The 22,520-nt window shown below is 37.2% G+C and overlaps 1 protein-coding gene across 2 annotated transcripts in view; it reads right to left on the bottom strand.

Moving 5' to 3' along the window:
* Window positions 1–22,520, bottom strand: part of UPF1 (UPF1 RNA helicase and ATPase) — a 70,137-nt gene that overhangs the window by 26,527 nt on the left and 21,090 nt on the right. For both annotated transcript variants that reach the window (XM_003340740.4, XM_056822155.1), the window contains exons 2-8: window positions 15,503–15,645; window positions 11,695–11,784; window positions 8,057–8,224; window positions 6,863–7,043; window positions 2,900–3,061; window positions 1,500–1,584; window positions 1,198–1,296 (exon numbers count right to left, since the gene is read on the bottom strand). In XM_003340740.4, coding sequence (XP_003340788.2) covers window positions 1,198–1,296; window positions 1,500–1,584; window positions 2,900–3,061; window positions 6,863–7,043; window positions 8,057–8,224; window positions 11,695–11,784; window positions 15,503–15,645 — 928 coding nt within the window. The remainder of the gene's footprint in view (window positions 1–1,197; window positions 1,297–1,499; window positions 1,585–2,899; window positions 3,062–6,862; window positions 7,044–8,056; window positions 8,225–11,694; window positions 11,785–15,502; window positions 15,646–22,520) is intronic.

Below are 22,520 nucleotides of genomic sequence, written 5' to 3'. Positions count from 1 at the left end.
CAAAACGCCTCCACAGTGTGCTAGGCCTCAAAGGAGCTTATGTTTTAGTAGATAATATAACCTGTAGGAATCTTGACTCATCAAAAAACTGTTCTAATCATTGGCTTACCTGTCTCCCCAATAAAGTACCCTTTGGAGGCTTTGACCTCCCTAACCACTATGCAAACTCTCACTAAACCATTTCTCTCTTACTGCTAAAAGGATGTTTTTCTTCTGTAGCTAACTCCAATGTTCTGTTAGAAAGGCCATATATTAAAAAAGGTTTTCTCCTTCCAGTTAGATCCTGGCTCTGACCTGTCTTTTTCAATTCTGACCTATCCTCCCTGCTATTTCTTTTAAGGACATAATCAGCAACTACCCATGGTCTCCCTCACATCATTAGTCTAGGTGACCTCTCTCTTGCAAGTCTATGACTTTCAAGTCAAATCTCATCTCACTTAGTGCCCTACCCTTTTACTCAATCATACTCAAATTTTGGCTACCAGGGTAAGATAAGCTTCAGTTTTAGATAGATAGTTCCCGGAACAGGATGTGAAGGAAAAAAGAGCAGGTTCTATATTAATAGACCATCTCTGTTCAGTTCAGAGATCCATTCTTCCCTGGTATTCATCTCATCCACACATACCAACAACACAGAGAAGAGTTACATCTTATATCCTGGAGCAGTAGCCAAACAACAACTATTGGTTTTATCTATTTAAATAAACAGTATATAAAGGTCCACAGGTGAAAAACAATACCACTGGTGCATAATCAATATGCATGGTCTGTAAGGTATGGACTTTGAGGATTTTCCCTTCCATTAAACTATATCACTCTTACACCAAAAACATTCATGTATAAGACAGTAAATTGAGACAGATAATGTTTGTGGTTACAGAACAGGAGCTCTTATTTAGGGCTAATACTTCAATGGGGATCAAATAAAAGTCTCTAGGTACATTATTAGCATCACATTCTGATCAAGTGAGATATCTCTGGGTAACAGCAACAGACAAGCTTATTTAGAAAGGTCAGATGATTAGCTTGGGGTCACACAGGTAGGAGAGGGTAGCAATAGGATGTGAACTTGGGTTCTCTAGGCCTTGTGCTCATTCATTCCATTATACCAACAATGGCTCTCTCACTACTGCATGAATGAATCAGTTTTCTACTGCCCTGACATAAGACATTTTCTGGACAATTTAAAAAGGATACTATCTGGGACTTTAATGACATGGCCGATTCCCTTCCACAGAGGTGCGAGGTCACCTTTATAGCGAAGGCAGATTTCATCTCCCTGCATAAGACGCATATCTTAAAGGGGGAAAAAAAGAGATAGGGGAAGAAATTAAAAGCAATTAATGTCTAAACATAGCATACTGGTATCCCAGTTAAATTTTAGGTTACAGATGTTGAACTAGGCTCTTCTCTTCATAAACTAACAGCTACTTACAATCACAAAAATTTTAAAAACTCAAAATCACCTCTCAACCAAATTATGACTAAATCCTCATTACCAGAGTCAGTCTTGGGCAAGGTGAAATAAGCGATTCTCTTCTTGTTGAGGCCCAGGTCCCATCTGACTGTGATGTTATCTTGAGTCTAGTAAATAAGAAAAACAAGATCCCTTGTTCATCTTCAAAACTTGTGAATTATTACAAACCTAGAGGCCCTCAACTGTACCACAATACCATTAATAATTAACCAAATTAATTAAAAAAAATAAGTATTTGTTGAAAACCTATGTGTCAGGAATGGTGCTAAACCTTTTACAATTATTATCTTGATGGATTCTCATAACAATCCTGGGAAGTAGGTGCTATTATCATTCCCATTTTAAAGAAGAGAGCATGGAGGCAAACAGAGGTAAAGTAATTTGTTCAGTTATACTGCTGCTAGTCAATGCCTGAGGCCAATTCACCCAATGCTCTATCCAGGATGCCCCCTGCCTCTAGTTTACCTGCAACAACTTAAGAAAATTCCAAATGTCAAAAGCCAGGGAAACTGGGACTAGATAGGATGCTGAAGTCTTTTAAAAAAGTAGCTCTAAATACAAAAGGCTGCCGATTATTAAATTATGAAAATTTCAAAGAAATCTGGAGGAAAAAAATCTGCTATAGATATTAATGAGTACACCCAGTGGATTACAGGAAGGGGATTATGAGAGAAGGGAGAAAAGAGCAGAGCCAATACAAATTTTGTGGGTCTTAAGTTTCTCAATTCCTAAAAATACTACCTTACCTTACACGTCAAAAGTACTTTACTGTTAAGTGATTTGATCCTCAATAATCCTATGAAATAGGCAATACAAATATTATTATCTCTATTTTGGAGATGGAAAAACCAAGGCTCAGAAGTTAAAGCAATTTGCCTAAGGTCACACAGCTAACAAATAGAACAGCCAAGACTAGAATCTTAGGCATTCAGACTTCAAGTTCAGGGTTCTGTTAGCTGCTTAAAAAATTCCAATTATAACATATATTCTTATCTAATAGGCAACACCTTTAATAATCTCATGGCTAACCATGTGACACCTCTGGTAAAACCATCCTTGAACTTCTTAGCAAACTTTTCCCCCGAGAGAGAATCCCCTTTGTAAAGAGCTTCTTTTGCAAATATTTATTTTGTAAAGAACCAAATAATTTGGTTCCCTAAAACTCTCTCCCAATCTTCTTCAAATTCTTTCGTAACCTCTCAGGCTGGTTCTGACTTGGCCTTACTAAAGAGTAAGTTAGTTATAATTAACCAAAATAAAAACCATAAACTCCAAATTACTTACAACTTGTATGTGTGTACACACAGACAGACACACCCCACTTCCATATTTTTTTTGGATAGAAAAGCTAAATCCTGACCTATAACAAACCAAATTCTATTAAGCCCATGCCAACACCAATTAATATTTCACACAAATTACCTGGGATTCTTTAAGTTTCTTATCATAATCTGCTTCGAGTTTGACAAGTGGGCCGAATATATTTTGATACTGGTAAGCATCCTCATACCGCAGCAGGACATGCTGAGGTTCCTCATCAACACCTGGCTTTTCTAGATCTTCGAGTGTTGCTGAAGGATTTTCCTGGAAAGATAAATCAATCGTCATCACAATTCTATAGTTATTCAGGTTTCCAATGCTGCTTCCTCAAAACTGCCTTATATGTCTGGCTACATCATGTCAGATATGAAAACTCAGATTCATAAAGGTCCAATGACTGACCTGACCAGAATCACATAGCTAACTAACAAGGGTTGGAATCATGATTCAAACCCATGGCTCCCAATCAGGTTATTTTCTCTTTCCATCAGGCCACAGGGTACCTAAAGTGTCCCCAGAATCAAACACAGGCACACACTAGGCATTTAATGACTTTGATGAATGAACCATGCACTGGCACTGGGTACAAAAAATGTTCTCCCATACCTCAGTCCTATTAGCAGCAGATGCCCTCCCCCCCCAATCCCTAACAGAAAACTGATGACAGTTTCTTTTTAAAATTTAAAAATAAAAATTATTTTAAACATTGTAGTAGATTGTTAGATAATTTAATGTGGGGAGCCATCATACCCCCACTGTCTGACAAGAGTCATAGTCTGGGGAAATGGAGACAGCAAAGCAGCCACCAGAAAATAAGGAACCCATGGAACCCCCTCTATATGACTTCTCTAACTTCCCTTACTAATGGAATTGTTATGATTATTGTTCTCTCCTCAATATAGGAAAAACAATGAGAGCAAATACTTATAGGATTAACACTTATGTCCCACTTTAAACCCCTTAGAATAGTACCCCCAAAAGATTACATTCATAGAATCAAAACCCAAAGATCACTACCCATTGTCCCTCCTTTCTTTCTTTTAGCAGAGGTACATTCAGAGGTCCCACACCCATTGCAGGCCAAGCATGACAGATACATCAATCATTCCTCTGAAACACAAGTTACAGATACACTTCACTGGTTTGTTATGTTTACCATAACCAGGCAACTTTGCCAGGTGCTTGAATCAAACACAAGAAAAATGCAACTTGGAAATTGAGGAAAATTCCAATTCTGGTCTGCTTTAAGTTACCCTCTATCCCTGTTCCTAGCTATGAAATGTTTTGTTACTCATCTCCTAAGTAATTGTGATTGATTGTGAAAGCTGATCAAAAGCAACAATGATTCTCCTAGCTGTTCAACCCATAGGTCAGGGGGAACTAACCTACAGATCATCCTGTTTATGTCATTCATCTATTTCTGTTATAGCAACAATGTTTCATTGACTATCTCCTTAGGCTCCATGTCCGTTGTTAGGTTCTATGGAAACATGTATATTGAGAAATGACTGAATACCAGAAAAGTATGTACTCACTGAACCTATAAAATAAATGCAAACCCTGTGCATGGCAGAACACTGTGTGATGCCTAAACACAGGACTGAGCATACAGTGTCTCTCACCACTTATTTGACTAATCGCCATATCTAGACAGAGGACCCTGAACCTTGAGAGACCACAGGCTTGGCTCTCAAAAATTTAATCTTAAATTTTGTCCATGAATCCTTCTTCTAAACATTCTCAATAAAAGTTTATGCCACTGTGATGGCATAAAAAAACCACTGACCGTGGAGCCATGATGCCTTGTGTTTGAATGATGCTACTACTATATATGTGAACTTGGGCAGATCATTTTCTCTCCAGGTCTTGGTCTCTATTTGAACAAGAGAACTGAACTGTGAATCAAAAGTGCCTGAGTGAGAAGCTGAATTATTTCACTATTCCATACCTAACTAAATTATTCATCTTCATTGTTCCTCAGAACTACTAGTAAACTACTCTCGGGAACAAGTTAGACAACACTAGAAACCATAGGACTAAAGATGGAAGGAACCTCCAATCACAGTCTGCCAGTCCTGGATAGGCACCCAGACATCTGGTTCAAAATGCATACATCTTTGTGACTAAGGACTTAGTGATTTTCTTCAACATGAATTTTTAATTAATTTTCTCCAATTAATTTGTCTGGAGTTAATGAAAGAATGATGTGATGAGTTATAAAGTTATCACAGATTCTAAGAACAGAGTATTATTTTAGTAATCAGAACATGCTGCCTCCACCTTCTATTACCCATTGTCTCCCATGACCATTTCTTTTTCCATAAAAATATCAATAACTGGACCATCTGCTATGGTTGACAGAAAAGTCATAAATAGGATCTATAAAAAATAAAAATGGACAAAGTCATCAAAGTTTTTATCAGATGCAAATGATTTTAGTCTTGACAAGTAATGCACTGATACTCCAAGAAGACCAATCTTTTAACAAAGTATAGTACAGTCCCTCTGATTGAATTATTTCCAGGTTGTAGTTTCTGATCTCAAATCCAGGAGATCTTTGGCACTAGAAATAACCTTGATTATGGTGAATTACATAGCATGGACATTTGTCATATAGGAATTAGAACACTGATTCTTCCCATGAAGACACTGAACAGCTGGCATGTAGCACGAACACTTTTATCATTTAGTCAACTGGCACACTCAGTATTTAATGAGAAAATCTAGTACAGTTGTAGATATAGTGGCAAATCATAATCTTCTAATTTCCACTTTGCATTTCTAATTCATAGTCAAAACCTATTTTATCCTCAAGGCATAAGTAGGGGAGTTATTTAGTCATACCTACACTTTAGAAATTCACTTTAGCAGTACTGTATAAATGGAGGATGGCCTAGAATGGGAAGAGATGACAAGTAGGAGGCCAAACAGGAGGGCATTGAAATAATCTAGAGGCAACAGTAAATGACAGCTTGAAGTTAGATGGTGGTTATGTGGATAAAGAGAAGAGATTGTGTATAAGAGATGGCATGGAGGTAGAAATGTCAAAGTTTAGCAACTGACAAATAATCAGTAGTTTCATTAAAGATAAAGACAACAATGAGGCAATATATCAAAGTTTGTGGGTTGTAGTCAAAACAGTACACTTAGGGGAAAACTTATACCTCTAAATGATTATATCAATAAAAAAGAAAAAGAACAATTTGACAAATTGGGCATGCAATTCAAAAACTAGAAAAGCAACATCAATATATGGGTTAAGAATGAGAAGTCTAGCCAAGATTACAAACCTAGGAGACTAGTACAGTGGTACCTTTGACAGAAACAGGAAAGTCTGGAAAAGGGTGGCTTGGGAGTGGGAGGGAAGGAGGCATGTAGATGGACAGATGGGTGAATTTTGTTTTGGACAGGTTTAATTCAGAATGGCTTTGAAATATCAAATTTCTAAGGTCTAATAGGCAATTGATGATACAGAAATGAAGACTAGAGATGACATGGAACTGAAGCTTAGAGGAAGAGACTGTAGCTGAATGAAGAATAGTCCTATAAATGATCACACACAGAGAAGGCATAGGACAGAGCCTTGAGCAATTACCCACATGGGTGATAAGCCAGGGGAAAGGAGAACCAGGAGATGGTTTTGAGGGGACAATCGGGTCTAGAGAAGTTTTTTGTTTTTGTTTTTTTCTTTTTAAAAAGGATGGAAGAGATTTAGGCTCTGCTCAACAGCACAGCAACCACCATAAATTTCTTTCCTATAACAACACTTCAAATAGCCAAAGGCAGCAATGATGTTACCTTAAACCATCTATTTTCCAGGTTATACATCCTTGTTTCCTTCATACAATTCTCAACTGCTATAAAAGCCCCCTTTCCCCTGAAAATATAGCACCCTGAGATGAATACTCCAAACATTGTCTGATCAAGGCAGAAAACCTATGGAATTTATGGAATCAAAGATTCAATAGTGAATAAACAATAAGGAATTAATTCCTCAATGTATAACCAAAGCCTAAGTCTGATATAATGTACGAGTCATTTTAAGTTTTTTTGAGAAGATCATACCTTCCAAAGTTCCTCTAGTTTGTTAATTTGTTGGGCTGTAATCTGGCGTGCTCTCAGTTGTTCCTGCTCAGATGGAATCTTTACCAACCAGGAAAGAAAGCAGCGATCTTGGATCAGAGGCTGCCACTGTGAGCTGTCCCAATTGATATCCTTTAAGCTGCTCTGACTGGCGCAGGGTTGCCTACAAAATCCAAATAAAAAGGACAATGCACTAATTTATCAAATGCTAATTAGTAGTTTATCTAACAGGTTAAAAAAGAGGACTTGCCCACTATCTGTGTGCTTTGACCAAAAGCTGGCCTTATCACCCAAATTCTAAAAAATGATTTTATTCTTTTGAGATTAAATTTCCAAACATTTCAATTTTTAATTTTTCAAAACTCATGAAATGCCTTTAAAATTTTACAGAAATATTTTTCAGATTGTCTAGGATAGCCATTCTGCTTCTTCATATTGAACAACCGAAAAGGGGGGTAAAGGAGAAGTGATTCTCACAGGTGAATAAAGACTCAGAAAAGAGACTTTTGGCCCAAACAGACTTTTACACAGAAAAAAAAAAAGAACAAATTTATAAAATTCATCTATATCCAATGTAATATGTTTAGCATTGAAGTAGGTAAAAGGATAAATAACATGTAGTGCCCACCTACCAGAGCTTATTGTGATTGAATGGAAACAAAATTTATAAAGCAAAAAGCAAAAATCCCCATAGAAACCATTGCTGAATTTTAACTTTTACCCACAGAGCCCCTGTCACAAAGTATGAAAACTCATTATCTTTGATTGAATTTTATTTGTTTGCCCTTAAGTCTCTGAACGGTGCACCAATCACTAAGGCTCTCTATGATTAAAAGTAGCAGAACATTTGATTTAACTTTGTCATGTCAGTGGAACTTCCTTCACAGGTATAAACTTCTCCCTCCCTCCCTCCCCCAAAATGTGTCAAATTAAGTACTAGGAGAGCTAAAGAGAATGAAGATATTTCCTATCCTAATACAGTTCACAATTTTATTTCGAGAAAGGGGAAGACATGGGATAAATCACACAGACAGGTCAAACAACTATAAAATAGCCATATAGAAGAATATAACTGCATTGAATAAAGCAAAAAAAAAGTGTGATGAGAAATCCTAAGAATCAAAGGGAAGGCATTAAGATAGGAGTTTTTTTAATAAAGGCCCGATGAAGTCTTACCTGCAGAGGAGTACCACTACTGAGTCAGCTTTGGCAGGTATGAAGCCAAGGAGAAACACATTCCGACACCCACAGTTATAACACTCCAGCACTGTCTCCCCCAGGGGCCCATCCTTGTGGAGAGTAACCTCTTTGCATTTTGCTCTTACAAGATGATTTACAATATGGCTGAAATCAGGAAAGAATTCAGGCAAGGTCGAAAATCAAGAATAAACATAAGAGTTAATTTCTAATTTTCTCACTTACAAATGAAATATTCATAGTCAATTAGCAAATACTTAAGAACATCTCACTCATCTTAGTATCACTGGAGAATACTGTATTCCATATAACAATTATTCAGATATCTGAAGTTTAAAAAAAGATTTTAAAAAATAAAAATTTTTCTAAAAGTATTATTTCATCTTAAATGCTCTAAGAGAATACATAGACCATACTTTTTAGGCTATTTTTATATCCTTTTTAAAGAAATTTTAATAAACATTATATTCTCAAATGCCTTTAGGAACTAAGGAAAGTAGCTGTTTGTTCTGCACCTGCTGTGATCCCATAGTTGAGCCTGCATTTAAAATTATTAGTCTATTCCTAATCACTTCTTATTGCTCATGGGTCATTTTTTCACTTGTATCCAATTCTTCATTATGTTCCTAAGAGTGAAGGTTCAGATAACTGACTTAAAGAAAAATCAGGGAGAAGCCAAGATGGCAAAGAAAAAGGCAGAATCTTGCCTGAGATCTCCCAAATTTCCCCTGAAAAACTTTAAAATAACACCTCAAAAAAATTCTGGAGCAGCAGAATCCACAAAGGCAGAGGGAAACAATTTTCCAGCCCAAAGCAACTTAGAAGGTTGGCAGGAAAGGTCTGTCACACAAGGGTGAGTGAAATGCAGTCCAACTCAGGCAATGCCCAGAAAAGTTAGTAGCAGGCCTTTGGGACAACTGAAGCAACTGGCTTCTAAAACTCTTGGCCCACAGACAGCAAGGGAATCAAGACAACTAGCCAGAAAGAAAATATAAGAGTTCTTTTGGTGGCATTGAGTGCAGGGCTCTGTTCATTGTCTATCCATGGGCTGCAGTCCCAGCACAAGGAAGGAGCACTCAAAACATCAGAGAGTTTGTGGCTTCAGGGGAGTGGAGACCCTAGTCACTGTTCCAGGTCAGAAAAGAGTACATATGATTGCTCAGGGACCAAAGCACAGGCCAGAAAGGCAATAAACATATTTCTCCTTAGATCATGGCCCCTTGAAAGAAATGAAAATGTAGATCCCCAAAACTAGTTCTGAAAACAGCAGCACAAAAAATAAGTCGAAACTGTATATATCCAAACCCTCAAAGAAAAATTTGAATGAATTAGACTCAGGCTCAAGAAGAATTCCTATAAGAGTTCAAAAAAGATTTTAAAAATCAAGTAAGAGATAGAAGACTTCAGAACTGAGAAAAGATTAAAAGATTAAAAAATGAGTGATACAAGAAAATTATGAAAAAAGCCAACAACTTAGTAAAAGGGGCACCAAAAATACTGGAAAAAAAATCTAAAACAAAACAACAACAACAAAAAAACCCTCACAGGTCAAATGGTAAAAGAGGCACAAAAAGTCACTGAAGAGAACTTAAAAAGCAGAATTGGTCACATAAAGCTGTATAAAAATTTGCTAAAAAAGTAGAATTAGCCAAAAGGAAAAGGAGGTACAAAAGCTCAAAGAAAAAATTAGTTCTAGTGCAGCTAGGTATGTCTGTGGTTGGGAGCCAGGCCTGGAGATGAGAGGTTGTGGGCTCAAATTTTCCCTCAGACACTTCCTAGTGTGATCCTGGGCAAGTCACTTAACCCCAACTGCCTAGCCCTTACTGCTCTTATACCTCAGAACAAATACCTGGTACTAATTCTAAGACAGAAGGGAAGGAAAAGAAAAGAATTCCTTAAAAATTAGAACTGGGTAAATAGACCACTGTACCACTAGTCACTATGAAAGGCACACTATAAGTGAAAAAACCAAACCAAAACAAGATGTTGACCACTGAACCTTAAGTTGGAAGGCCTCAAGCACCAGCTCCATCTCTTACTAGCTGAAGGGTAAGTTGAATTCTCAGTCTTTTCTCACATTTATAATATTGGGGTAATAAATTGTTGTGCTATTTACTATAGCAAAAAGCAAAGCCTTAGAAGTATTAAGATCATTATATTTTCTTTGTACAGGAAATCCAGAATGGAAAATACAATTTGAAATTTGGTAGCAGGGCATATTGGTTTAATTGCAAAAGAAGCTGAGCTTCAAAGAAATAAATTGTAGAGCCTGAAAACATAAGGTTACAGTTTCTGCTTGCACAAAATAAACAATCATTTGAAACTGGGGAGGTGGGGGGGGGGGGGGAGAGTAGAGGGGAGAAAAGAGAGGGAGAGCGAGTGAGTAAACTATGGTACATTATAGTGAATACTATTTAATTTCTCTTTGAGGGACAAAGAAAGTGTCTTGAAACCAGACAGTCAGAAACCACCATGTGAAAGTACTTCTAAAGCAATTCCAAATTCCCTCCCTCCATCCATCGAGAAGGGATGTTGCCCATGGATTCTGTTCTTGGATCAGAGATATGCCACATTTGAAGATAAATTGCTTTAGGTTATAATCAGCCAATACAATGATGCATCCCTGTTGTCAGCCTCTACTCATTTGGCAAAATGCCATTTGCTTGTTCTAAAAGTATTCTTGAAGGATCCTATCTCTGAGAATGTCAATCTATCATTTTCCTCCTTTTGGGAGAAGTATTTATATAGCAGTTTTAGTGACATGGAACTGATGGTTCTTTAATATAGCTAAGGGATTATTTTGGGTACTTCCTAGATTTGGGAGGAGCCATTTTAGATTATGCAATGTACACCATACAATTAAATAATGTACTATGCTAATACATTAAGGCTACCATTGCAAAGATATGAATTGGGTTAAATATGTTCTTCCCATTTTGCTTTGATTTCAGAATGACAATTATTCTTTTGACAGCCTTATACTTGAGGGGTATTAACTAGAGAACTCCAAATTCTTTGTAAGAATCACCTTTATCCATCATTTCAATTTGGCCTCTGGATTTAAGCTTGAAACCTTAACTTCCATCTTTTCTTGGCATACATGATTAATTTTGTACTTTTTGATTCCAAATGACATTTTTATATCCAGTTATTTTTTAATATCATTAGACAAAAATGATAAGAATAAAGGACCTGGTCATTATGAAAATCAGAAGTGCCCTGAGGATAGAATAACTTCTGTTCTAAAAGACTCAAACTGGTACTCCAGTCATTACTTCCTCTGAGAGCACAAGATTCTTTTAGTGTCCTATAATGGTAAAGGCAAAAACCTTAAGATCAAACTGGCATGCCAAGAGCTCATCTTGCAAAAAACATAAATAAAACTAGGAAGAAAATTAAGTCAACCATACTTGCATAGAAAAAAATAAGCACACACACACACATCAAAAGTAAATTTGAGAAGGCATTCACAGAGCATCATCTGTTTTAAGTTAAACAAGTCACAAAGGAGAAAAAAGTTCAGGTTTGTTTGCATGATTTTCTATTGTACTCTGCTTCAACATCCATACAACTCTAAGAAGTCTGATTAAAGATCTATGCATTATCTGATGAGCTACCTGCCAGAAGTGTTTCCTCGTCCATTACAAAACCATTTCTTGCTAGTATTGCAGTAAACCACACAAGCCGGGTCATGGATGCCACAGTAACTAAAAAAGGAAACATATCACAAAAGTTAAAAAAAAGTAGGAAGGTTTACTGTCTGCTTTTAATTTGACATGATGCAAAATTCTTTACTTTTATATTCGTTAAAGTTTTTCATTAAGCAACTTCAAGTAAGATAATCCCAGGAATAAAATCAAATTCATTAACTGTGGAAGCTTAAGTCTTGAAAATTCAAGACAGAAAAATTAGGAGAATTGCCAAGAATTATTCTGTAATGGGCAACAATCTGAATTGAAACCACGTTTTTTACTTGTTTGACAGAATTATGAATGGATGCCAGTTAAGCCATTACTGTGTCTTCTAAATTCACTCTGGCAAATAAATGTCCCCTCAACTATAAGCAATGAAAGGTTAATGTCCAAGACTAGTTAACCCTTTATAAATAGGTTAACAAGTTTTCAGTTTAAATTAGATATAATATATCCTGGTACTGACAGCATAAAGATAGGGACTAGACCTATGAATTTCACTGGCAGAGGCAATTTTCTCAATGATGAGGAAAATTCCACTACCAACACTGGCTTGGCATATTCCTTATAACTTTTATTCTTAAGATATATTCCTACAGCACTGAGAGATTGGTGACTTTCCCAGGGTAAAGCAGCTAATATGTGGTACAGTATCTGAATTCAGGTATTCTTGGCTCCCAAATCAGCTGTCTACCAAGTTATTCAGAATTTACTTTAGACTAAGAAGATCTAGATTTTCTAGTCCTGATACTAACAAGGAGGAAGCTAGACCTTTAGTCAGTAAGACCTGCTTCAAATACTTATACTGGCTTAGCCTCCTTTTCCCTCAGTTTTCTCTTTAAAATGGGGCTAATAATAGCACCCATTTCACAAGGTTGTTGTGAGGACCACAGGAGATGACAAACATCACTTTGGAAACCACAACATACAGAGAAAAGACCACCTTTAAAAAAGATTATTAATAAAATGTGAATTTAGGCCAGTCATTTCTCTTCTTCCCTGGGCAGCAGTTTTCTTGCCCGCTGAATAAAGGAAGATAATGTAGAAAGTTCCATCTATCTGGGTCATCCTGACTGTGTGGACTTTAATTCACAGTCTCTTCCAAATGATAGTTCATGGTTCAATTGCTCCAGAGTACATAATTAAAAATGCTAGTTTTACCTTGAGCATAATCTAATTTCTATACTGTATTCCCAGGTCTAAGATTCTGCTACACTGAGCGGTAAGAAATGACTACCTCATTTATGCAGTACTTTTTCTTTTTTTAAAAAATCTTCGTCTTAGAATTAATGCTTGTATTGGTTCTTGTATTTTTGTATTAGAAATTGTATTGTATTTCTGCATTGAAAAGTGCTAAGGGCTAGGCAGTGGGGATTAAGTGACTTGCCCAGGTCACACTGCTAGGAAGTATCTGAGGCCAAATTTGAACCCAGACCTCTTTTCTCTAGGTTTGGCTCTTTATTCACTGAGCTATCTACCCACCCCCTTACACAGTACTTTTAAGATTTACAAAGTATCTTCCATACAACAAGCTAGGGGAAGTATATGCTATGAGCAATATTCTTTCCATTTTACATATAGAGAAACTTAAGGACTTGAGTATAGTGCTCTCCCACTTTAACTTACTTTCTTCCTAGTCTACGAGAATCCTCCTAAGGGCTTATAGATCTAAGCTTCATTTAACAAGAATCAAGTGAACTCTCCTGGGCAGGGAGCAGTTTAAAGAGTTGTCCTTAATTCTTGGCTTGATTCACAGTGCTGCTTCTTCAGAAAACCTCACTATTTGTACTGTATGCCTGTCAAGAATTCAAAAAAGCTCAAAGCCTTCTACAATGTTAGTAAGCTTAATGAGAAAATCTCCATGCCAAAGGTAAAACTTACCCTTCCTAAGAATTTTACCAAGGCTACTCTGACATGCTAGGCAAGGCTAATTTTTGGCTCTGAAAAAAGGAGACCCCCAAAGATCAAAATGTTAAAAGCTCCAAACTAAATTTTAAGTGTGAAAGGAGAAGGATGGGGTAGAAGAAACACTTAGCTGTAGTACAGTGGAAAAACATTAGAACCCCCAAACTTGGATCCTCTATATTTGTATCTTTCTGTCCCTCTCTCTAACACATTCTCCATGCTCATAGTAACTTCTAGGAACCACATCCTTCATGGTTCCTCATCCTGGGAATGCTCTCACTCCCAACCTCTAACTCTTAAGAATTCCTCTAGGTCAATAATGTGCAACCTTTTGAGATTGGTGTGTCAAAAGTTGCCAAAAACAAAAACAAACAAACAAAAAAAAAACTGAGCATAACTGGAGTGGTGTGTCACTTTGATAATTGTAATATATCACTGTATTTAATAAATCAAAAACAAATTATTTAACTTACCTGCTTAGTGACATCTTTGTTCCTCTGTCAGTCGGTTTCTTTTGTTGGTCTTGATATTATTTAACTTGTGTGGGGTGCCGTGAACCAAGATAAGTGAGGGGGAGGGGGAATTCTTTAACTAACCTGCCTATTAGTGACTTTTTTGTTGCTGAATTTCATTGGCTAAATCTTCAATTAAAGGTTGGTATTTTGTACACTTCAAGTCCAAGCAAGAGCTACTAACTTCATCTGTCAATCTGTTTCTTTTGCTGGTTTTGATATTATTTAACACTGAGAATAAGGTCCCATAAAAGTATGTAGAGGGGGAAAATTGTGAGTAAAGCCACTGCTATATTTTTCAGGGTGCTAAAAGTGTCTGGTAATGGGTTCCAGGCACTTCTCCATTGAATGTGGGCCAGAGTCCAGCCCAGTCTTCTGCAGGCCTGCCCCCCAAAGGAGTACCACAACTCACTCCCCACCCCTCATGGCCAGGGTGTGGAGCACCCCACCTCCCCCATGCCGCAGGTCATCGAAAATGGCTACGCATGTCAGTGCTGACACACGTCATAGGTTCGCCATCATAGATCTAGGTGCTAGTGCTATTCCTCTGAGGCTACTTTCCACTTACTCTGTATTTATCTTGTGCTTACTTGATATACCTCTCCCATTAGAATGTATGCACTTTGAGGGAAATGATTATTTTGAGTCTTTTTATTGTATCTCTAGCAGCCTGGTATATAAATGCCTTTTGATTGACTGATTTTAATTCTGACTCAGACAATGACCACAGGCAAGTTCATATTTCTTTGTCTTAGTTTCTTACTAGTATAATTATAGAGTGGAACTATATAATCAAAGGTCTCCTTCTAGCTGACACTCTAAATATGAGTTTTTTCTTTTCTTCTCCCATTAAAAAAACAAAACAAAACACCTCTTACCTTCCATGTTAGAATAAATAATGTGTATTGGTTCTAAGGCAGAAGAGCAGTAAGGGCTAGGCAATGGAGGTGAAGTGACTTGCCCAGGTTCACACAGCTAGGAAGTATCTGAGGCCAGATTTGAAACTAGAACCTCCTGTCTCTAGGCCTGGCTCTCAATCCACTGAGTTACCCAGCTGCCCTCTAAAAACTCAAAGATTCTGAAAATGTTTGTATGTTTATCACCCCCCCACCCCCCTGCATTGGAAGAAGCTCACAGTTTTCATGAATTCCTTTGACAAGCTCTATGTAAACAAATCAACTCTGGATTCATCCTATCAATCCAGATTTTCATCACACCATAGTCTTCACTTAATACACACCAAGATAAACGATAGTATTTGGTGCTTGTCATTCCTAGAGCCATGTTAGGGTTTGAAACAGAGGCTTTTTTCTTACCTGCAAGCATGCACAGGGAGATCCTTTGTATAGTAAGTATCTTCTTCATCTTCCTCAAAATTCAATTCGGCCAACAGTTGGCTGGTTTTAGCTACACTGTCATCCACAGCACCGTTCTGCAGGATACCATCAGGTCCATTAACCTAAATCAAAAAAGCAGTTGAAAGTTTGTTTTTAATAACTACACAGCACATTCCCCCCGCCCCCAAAAGTGGAAGTCAGTTCAATTTCCACGTTTAAGAACTATTTTGCCTTGAAACAATACTGCTTGTGTGTCAATTTTCATATATTGTTTTTCACTTAGTAATAAGTTCATAAGGCTTAATATTTATTACTCCCTTTCACAGATACTTCTGTTTGGACACCATAATTATTTCAATAGCACCCAACTAATGTTTCAAAGAAAAAAGTGATTAAGCAGAAATAAGGTTGGTTAAAAAAATTATATTCTTGCAATTGTCATGTGAGAAAAGACAATGTAGGTGTCTCAAATGTTACAACTATTAGGTAAAGTCTTTCAATCTGTTTTTGTTCTTATTTTTACTAAAAAAGGTATTAAAAAGCTTGAGGTGGATATGCCTTTATTAAACATCTTTTAATGATATTCTATTCTCTACCAAATAAAGTTCAAAATCCTTAGGCTGACAAGAGAGGTCTGCTTGGTTCTGTCTTTCCTCTTACTCATCATTCAAACTAACTATTTTACCCTCCCTTGTATCAATATACTTCCTACCTCTATGTCTGCTCACACATCATTTTCTAGTATAAGAATGTCTCATTTATCTCTAAGTACTATCCATCCTTCAAGATCAAACCCCAAATGCCACATCCCCCATTAACCCTTCTCTATTCCTTCATTTAAATGGCCCCTGTTTTTTCTACCTCTCTCATATATTTAATACAAATTAAAATGTACTATTTAGGTTAAGTATCTAGTGGCTCCCTACACCACAACTAGATTATGAGCATTTAAGGTGAAGGACCTTTTCTTATTTATCTCTTCCAGACTCAATGCAAAGAGCACTACATAGCACACACTCAATTTTTTACCTCTCATAAATCCATTAACATCAAGATATTCTAAGTATACTTAACTATCTAGATAAGCAAATTAATTATGTTTAAAGACCAAGTTACAAACAATCACAGCAAGTATCTCCAGAAGAAACAGAAAAAGTATTTTGATTGTTTCTTGGAACCACACTAATTATATTACTAGTAAGTTATAATACCAACATCTTATAAAACTGATCTATGAAATTCCAAATGGAATGTACAATAAGATCAAGAAATCATATGAGAAAAACATCAATTAGATTTTATCACTCAAGAACAGTAATGTCTTTTAATACATTTACCCTATGTTATAAGTCATCTTATTAAAAATGCTCATCTCGACCCTTTTCACTATGACTTTCAACCTTTCTTTATAACTATCAAAATCTCCAATTGAACTGAGAACAACAATCCCTAATTTTCAGTGTCTTCCCTCTGACAAAGTTCACATTCTCTTTTTTAATCAGCCAACAAAAGGCTAAGACAGCATGGGGGTGGGGGTGGGGAGGTGGAACCAACAATGGCCTATGCAGAGATCAGAATTCTAGTCCTACTTCCATCACAAGCTTAAGTAAGTTGACCTCTCTACTTCCTCATTTATAAAATAGAATTTGAATAACCTCTGACCTATCAACTCAAACAATGATCATAAAAACATATTCATTGAGTTCTGTTTATAGTTTAAAACATTTTATGTATAAATTATCTCATTTGATCCTCAAAATAGGCACAAAGAAAGTGTTAGCCCTATTTTACAGATAGGGAATTTAATTTAAGCCCCTAGGAAGGGAGATCTAAATATATTAAGCAGCAGAGGTTTTCTGACCTCCTGTCCAAAGCTATTCTGCCATACTGATAATGTTTTGAGAGAATGATGGAAGTCTTGCCCTATGCACTTGTTCATAACTATCATCTTCTCCAACATCTGCTTATCTGATTCTATTCACTGAAGAACTTTGGGCCTGGTACCACACTAGGCACTTTGAAATGTAATTGTAAGGACATTTTCTTTGTCACTGCACAACCCAATTTTCCCAACAAAATTCACAGAATTGTCATATTAGATCCTTACAAGTGTTTTGGGAAATGGTCCTTATGAAATGTGTAATAATATGAGCCAAGAACTGAATATGCTTTATACACTCTCTGTGGGAGTTAGTATATAATTTCTTATCAAGCTAATTCCATTTTTATGACATAAAGGAACAATTTTTAGTTCTGACTTTGTGACTTCCTGTGTTGCCTACAATCCTCAAAAGGGATATGTGTGTCTGTGTATGTCTCTGTGTGTGCATGAGTGAAGATGTTTAAGATGTTTGAGCAAGGAATGAGAAAAGTCATCTAGTCCATTTTCTTGTTCAACAAGTAAGGAAACTTGAGGGCCAGATGGTTAAGGTAATTTTTCCAAGTCATAAAGCCAGGAAACTGCAGACGCAGGATCTAAAACACAAGTTCTCCTTAACTCTAGATTTGGTGCTCTGAAACTCTTTTTTGACTCGGTTCTTCATTTGTAAAATGGGAATACAGTGGAGAAGGAAATGGCAAGGGCAACACACTCCAGTATCTTTGTCAAGAAGACCCTATGGAATAGGTCATGTACATAGACTATAGAACAACAAAAAACTCAGAATTCTGCTGGAGTATAATGAAGAGTGTGTTGTGCAAAGCCCAAATGGAAAAGGGGAATCTTAGTTGGTGATATCTCTCTGGATCATCCTGTTTATGCATGATATTCTAATGAATGCAGCAAATCCTAGAACAAGACACCTGAACCAAGATGAATGATTACTCAAGAGACTGATTTAACTATCCACCCAGGAAAAACAAAATGTAAAAGTACTTCTTATCCAGATCATGACAATGCAGAATGATAAGCAGCCTACTATTAATTCTTAAGTATTTATGCCTTTTAGCAGGGACCATATACTAAATGATAAATGAATTCAACCAAGACAGAAATGGAATTTCCAACCATTTCCAGAAATGGAAATGAAAATAGTAGGAGATCCTGTAGCACTATCAACATCCCAAGCCCATCTTTTTTGCCAGAAATACTATTGTGTGTGTTTTTTTTTTAAACCCTTACCTTCTGTCTTGGAATCAATATTATGTATTGGTTCCAAGGCAGAAGTGTGGTATGGGCTAGGCAATGGGGGTCAAGTGACTTGCCCAAGGTCACACAGCTAGGAAGTGTCTGAAGTCACATTTTAACCTAGGACTTCCCATCTCTAGCCCTAGCTCTCAATCCACTGAGCTACTCAGCTGCCCCCACTATTATATTTTAAGCTATGGAACAACATAAGGTTTTTTTAAAAAAATCAAAATTATGACTGACTCACTTTAAGTACAAGCAGGCAAGTACAGTGGCAATAATTATAGGAGGGGGGAGGATAAGGGTGGTGTAGGGCAATGCTTAAACTTCACCCTCATTGTAATTGGCTCAGAGAGGGAAAACTGAGTATAATCTATCACTCTACAGAGAAGTAGAAGGGGAACAGGACAAGGGAAGGGAGTGGTAATTGAAGGAAGGGGAAAGTGGGAGATGATAAAAAGCAAAATACTGGTGAGGAGGAACAGAGTGAAAGGAAATAGAGCAGGATCTAAAGGGGATAATAAGATGGAAATAGGTTCTGTTATACATGTATAACCCAGTGCAGCTGCTTGTCAGCTCTGGGAGGAGGGATGTGTGTGTGTGTAATCATGAATCATGTAACCATGGAAAAAATATTCTAAATAAAAAAAGAAAAAAATAATGATATGCACTCAATGATAATAAAAGATACTTGAAGAAAATATAAGACTGGAAAAGGGAGGGTCACGAGAGCAAGAAAACAGATGGACAGCTTGAATGTTGCTGCAGTGGAACTCATGGCATGTTAGGACCTAGAGGAAAACTTCCAAAACACGATGTCTATGGAGAACTTCTGGAGAGTAAGGACAAGATTAATGAGGGTAAGAAGGCAGAGGTAGGAGTACTGCCACCCATGAGATCACAGATCTACTTAAGTATATTGTTTTAGTTTAACCATACAAACCATGTGCAAAACCATGCAAAGCTCCTTACTATCTATAAACCCTGCACCATATATGCTATTCTTTGCCAATCATACATGGCACCTCTTTCATCAGATTATTTACCCACCTTGTTTCACTACCTCAAACATATTAAGAGACAGCATAAAGAAAATATATGGAATGTAAGGAAACCTTCCTCCACCACTCACTGAGAGGTTAATTTTATTCTTAGCCAGGATTATCCTTTAGATTTCCTCTACTATATTCCAGCTCTTTGTACGGAAGCCTCATACACTGGAAGAACTCTGACCTCCCTCATTGATTAGTCTCTCTCCCAGAACCTCTACTTTCAGAGGGCACTTAGATCAGCCTTGGCTTAACTTCTTTCACCTTCCTTCACAATTAGAATATAATTTATTTGAGGATAAAGACTTTCTTTCTATGGGTTTGCATTTCCAATATTTCTATGGGTTTGCATTTCCAATATTTAGCACACAGTATGAGCTTAAATAATTGCTAACTGATTTATAACTGATTTCTCATCCTACCTCCGTACTTATTTCCATCATTCTACTAGTCACCTAAACTCAAAAGTACTAGTCTCCTCTGGATTGGGGGATGGGAAGAGTGGCCAAATCACATGAATTCTTCCCTGAGAAGGGCTCTGGCATTTACTATTCCTCCATGTATATTGTCACCACTGTGCTTTAAGTCTTTTCCATTTCTTGTTGGGAATACTGACCTTCATGTTCTTCCCTCTCCAAACGATCCTCCATACAGATGGCCAAGATTATCTTTCTATAGCCTTTGTCTGATTAGGTCTTGTTTCACACCTCTCTACTCCCCCCAAAACTTGTTCAGTGGTTCCTACTGCTTACAGGATACAATATAAACTCCTTACTCTGACATCTATAATCTGAGACTAACTTCGCTATCTTACCTGTTTCCATGCTGCCACATGCCTCCCAGTTTCAGCTAAAATAGATGAGCAGTTTTCCAATCTCTTCTGTCTCTACTATGTAGGTACTATTTACATGTAGTCTCTGCTGATAGAATGTAAACTGAGGGGAAGGGACTGTTTGATTTTTGCCCTTGCATTGTTAATATCTGTTGGTGCTTGGCACATAGTATATACAGCCCCTCTACTTTTCCTTCCTCTATTTAGGCACACTTCATCTCCAATAATTTCTCATCTCTATTTATTGAAATTCTTTTTTTCTTATAGGCCCAATTCAGCTTCTACCCTTTCTCCTGAAGCCTTTCCTGATGCTTCCAGCTGAAAATGGTTTCTACTTTGCCTCATCTACATTTTAGCTTATATATTTTTTGGATACATTTTTTACTCCTCCTCCAGACTCCTAAGGAGATGCCAATTTTCATCTTCTTATGTCCTGCTTCCAGTATGGTTGCCAGGGAGGTATAAGTTAAAAATGATTACTGAATTAAACTACATATTAGTAGCTACAATTTTTTAAGATTACTAGTTGGACAAATTAAATGACCTGTGTAAAAGTTCTAGTCCATTTTCAATTACCTGCACTAATGCAAGGAAGTCTAGGCTCAGATAATTCAAAACAGGAGACAATCTTGAAACAATGATTAACTTTTTAGAGACCTTAGGAAATTTTCATTTCTGTTCTCCAAAATGAGGCCCATGCTCCCATCCCTTCCCTCCTTGTCCCTTAATCCTATAAGCACATTCACCCTTCCCTTCCTGAATCCTGACTTTCACCTAGCTCAATCACACATTAAAAGGGTGCCTCTAACACTTCCCCCTTTTAAGGTGGCCTGGAACCCAAATGTCACCTGTGGTTAAATAGTGAAGAAAGACCATTAGTACCTATACTCCTATACAGAACTTTTAAGTAACAATTTAATAAGGTCTGCTCAAACGCTCCTTGCCTTTGACAAACTCTCTCTCCTTTCCAGACAAATTTTTGGGAAATTATCTATACTCCCAATCTTTAATGCTTTCTCAGTTCTTTAGCAATCACTGCACTCTATTGGAACTAGTCTTCAGAATCACCAATAATATCTTTTCTTTATTTAAAATTTTTTAAAATTTTATTTGGTCAATTTCAAACATTATTCCCTGGTTACAAAAATCATATTCTATTCCTCCCTCCCCTCCCCCCTCCCTTCCCATAGCCGACGTGCAATTCCACTGGGTATTACATGTATCCTTGTCCTTGATCAGAACCTATTTCCATGCTGTTGATGTTTGCACTAGGATGTTCATTTAGGGTCTATATCCCCAGTCATATCCCCCTCGACCCATGTAATCAAGCAGTTGTTTTTCTTTGGTGTTTTTACTCCCACAGTTTTTCCTCTGAATGTGGATAGTGTTCTTTCTCGTAGATCCCTCCAAGTTGTTCAGGATCACTGCATAGCCACTAATGGAGAAGTCCATTACATTCGATTGTACCACAGTGTATCAGTCTCTGTGTACAATGTTCTCCTGATTCTGCTCCTCTCACTCTGCATCAATTCCTGGAGGTTGTTCCAGTTCCCATGGAATTTTATTATTCCTTTGAGCACAATAGTATTCCATCACCAACATATACCACAATTTGTTCAGCCATTCCCCAATTGAAGGGCATCCCCTCATTTTCCAATTTTTTGCCACAACAAAAAGCACAGCTATGAATATTCTTATACATGTATTTTCCCTTATTATCTCTTTGGGGTACAGACTCAGCAGTGCTATGGCTGGATCAAAGGGCAGTCTTTTAGCGCCCTTTGGGCATAGTTCCAAATTGCCCTCCAGAATGGTTGGATTAATTCACAACTCCACCAGCAATGCATTAGTGTCCCAACTTTGCCACATCCCCTCCAGATTTCATTACTTTCCTTTGCTGTCATGTTAGCCAATCTGGTAGGTGTGAGGTGGTACCTCAAAGTTGTTTTGATTTGCATCTCTCTTATAGGAGATTTAGAGCACTTTTTC

The sequence above is a fragment of the Monodelphis domestica genome, chromosome 3 (genome assembly GCF_027887165.1).
Source record: "Monodelphis domestica isolate mMonDom1 chromosome 3, mMonDom1.pri, whole genome shotgun sequence".
Taxonomy (NCBI): Eukaryota; Metazoa; Chordata; class Mammalia; order Didelphimorphia; family Didelphidae; genus Monodelphis; species Monodelphis domestica.
Note: the sequence above shows the minus strand (reverse complement) of the source record. Positions and strands in the feature narration are given on the sequence as shown.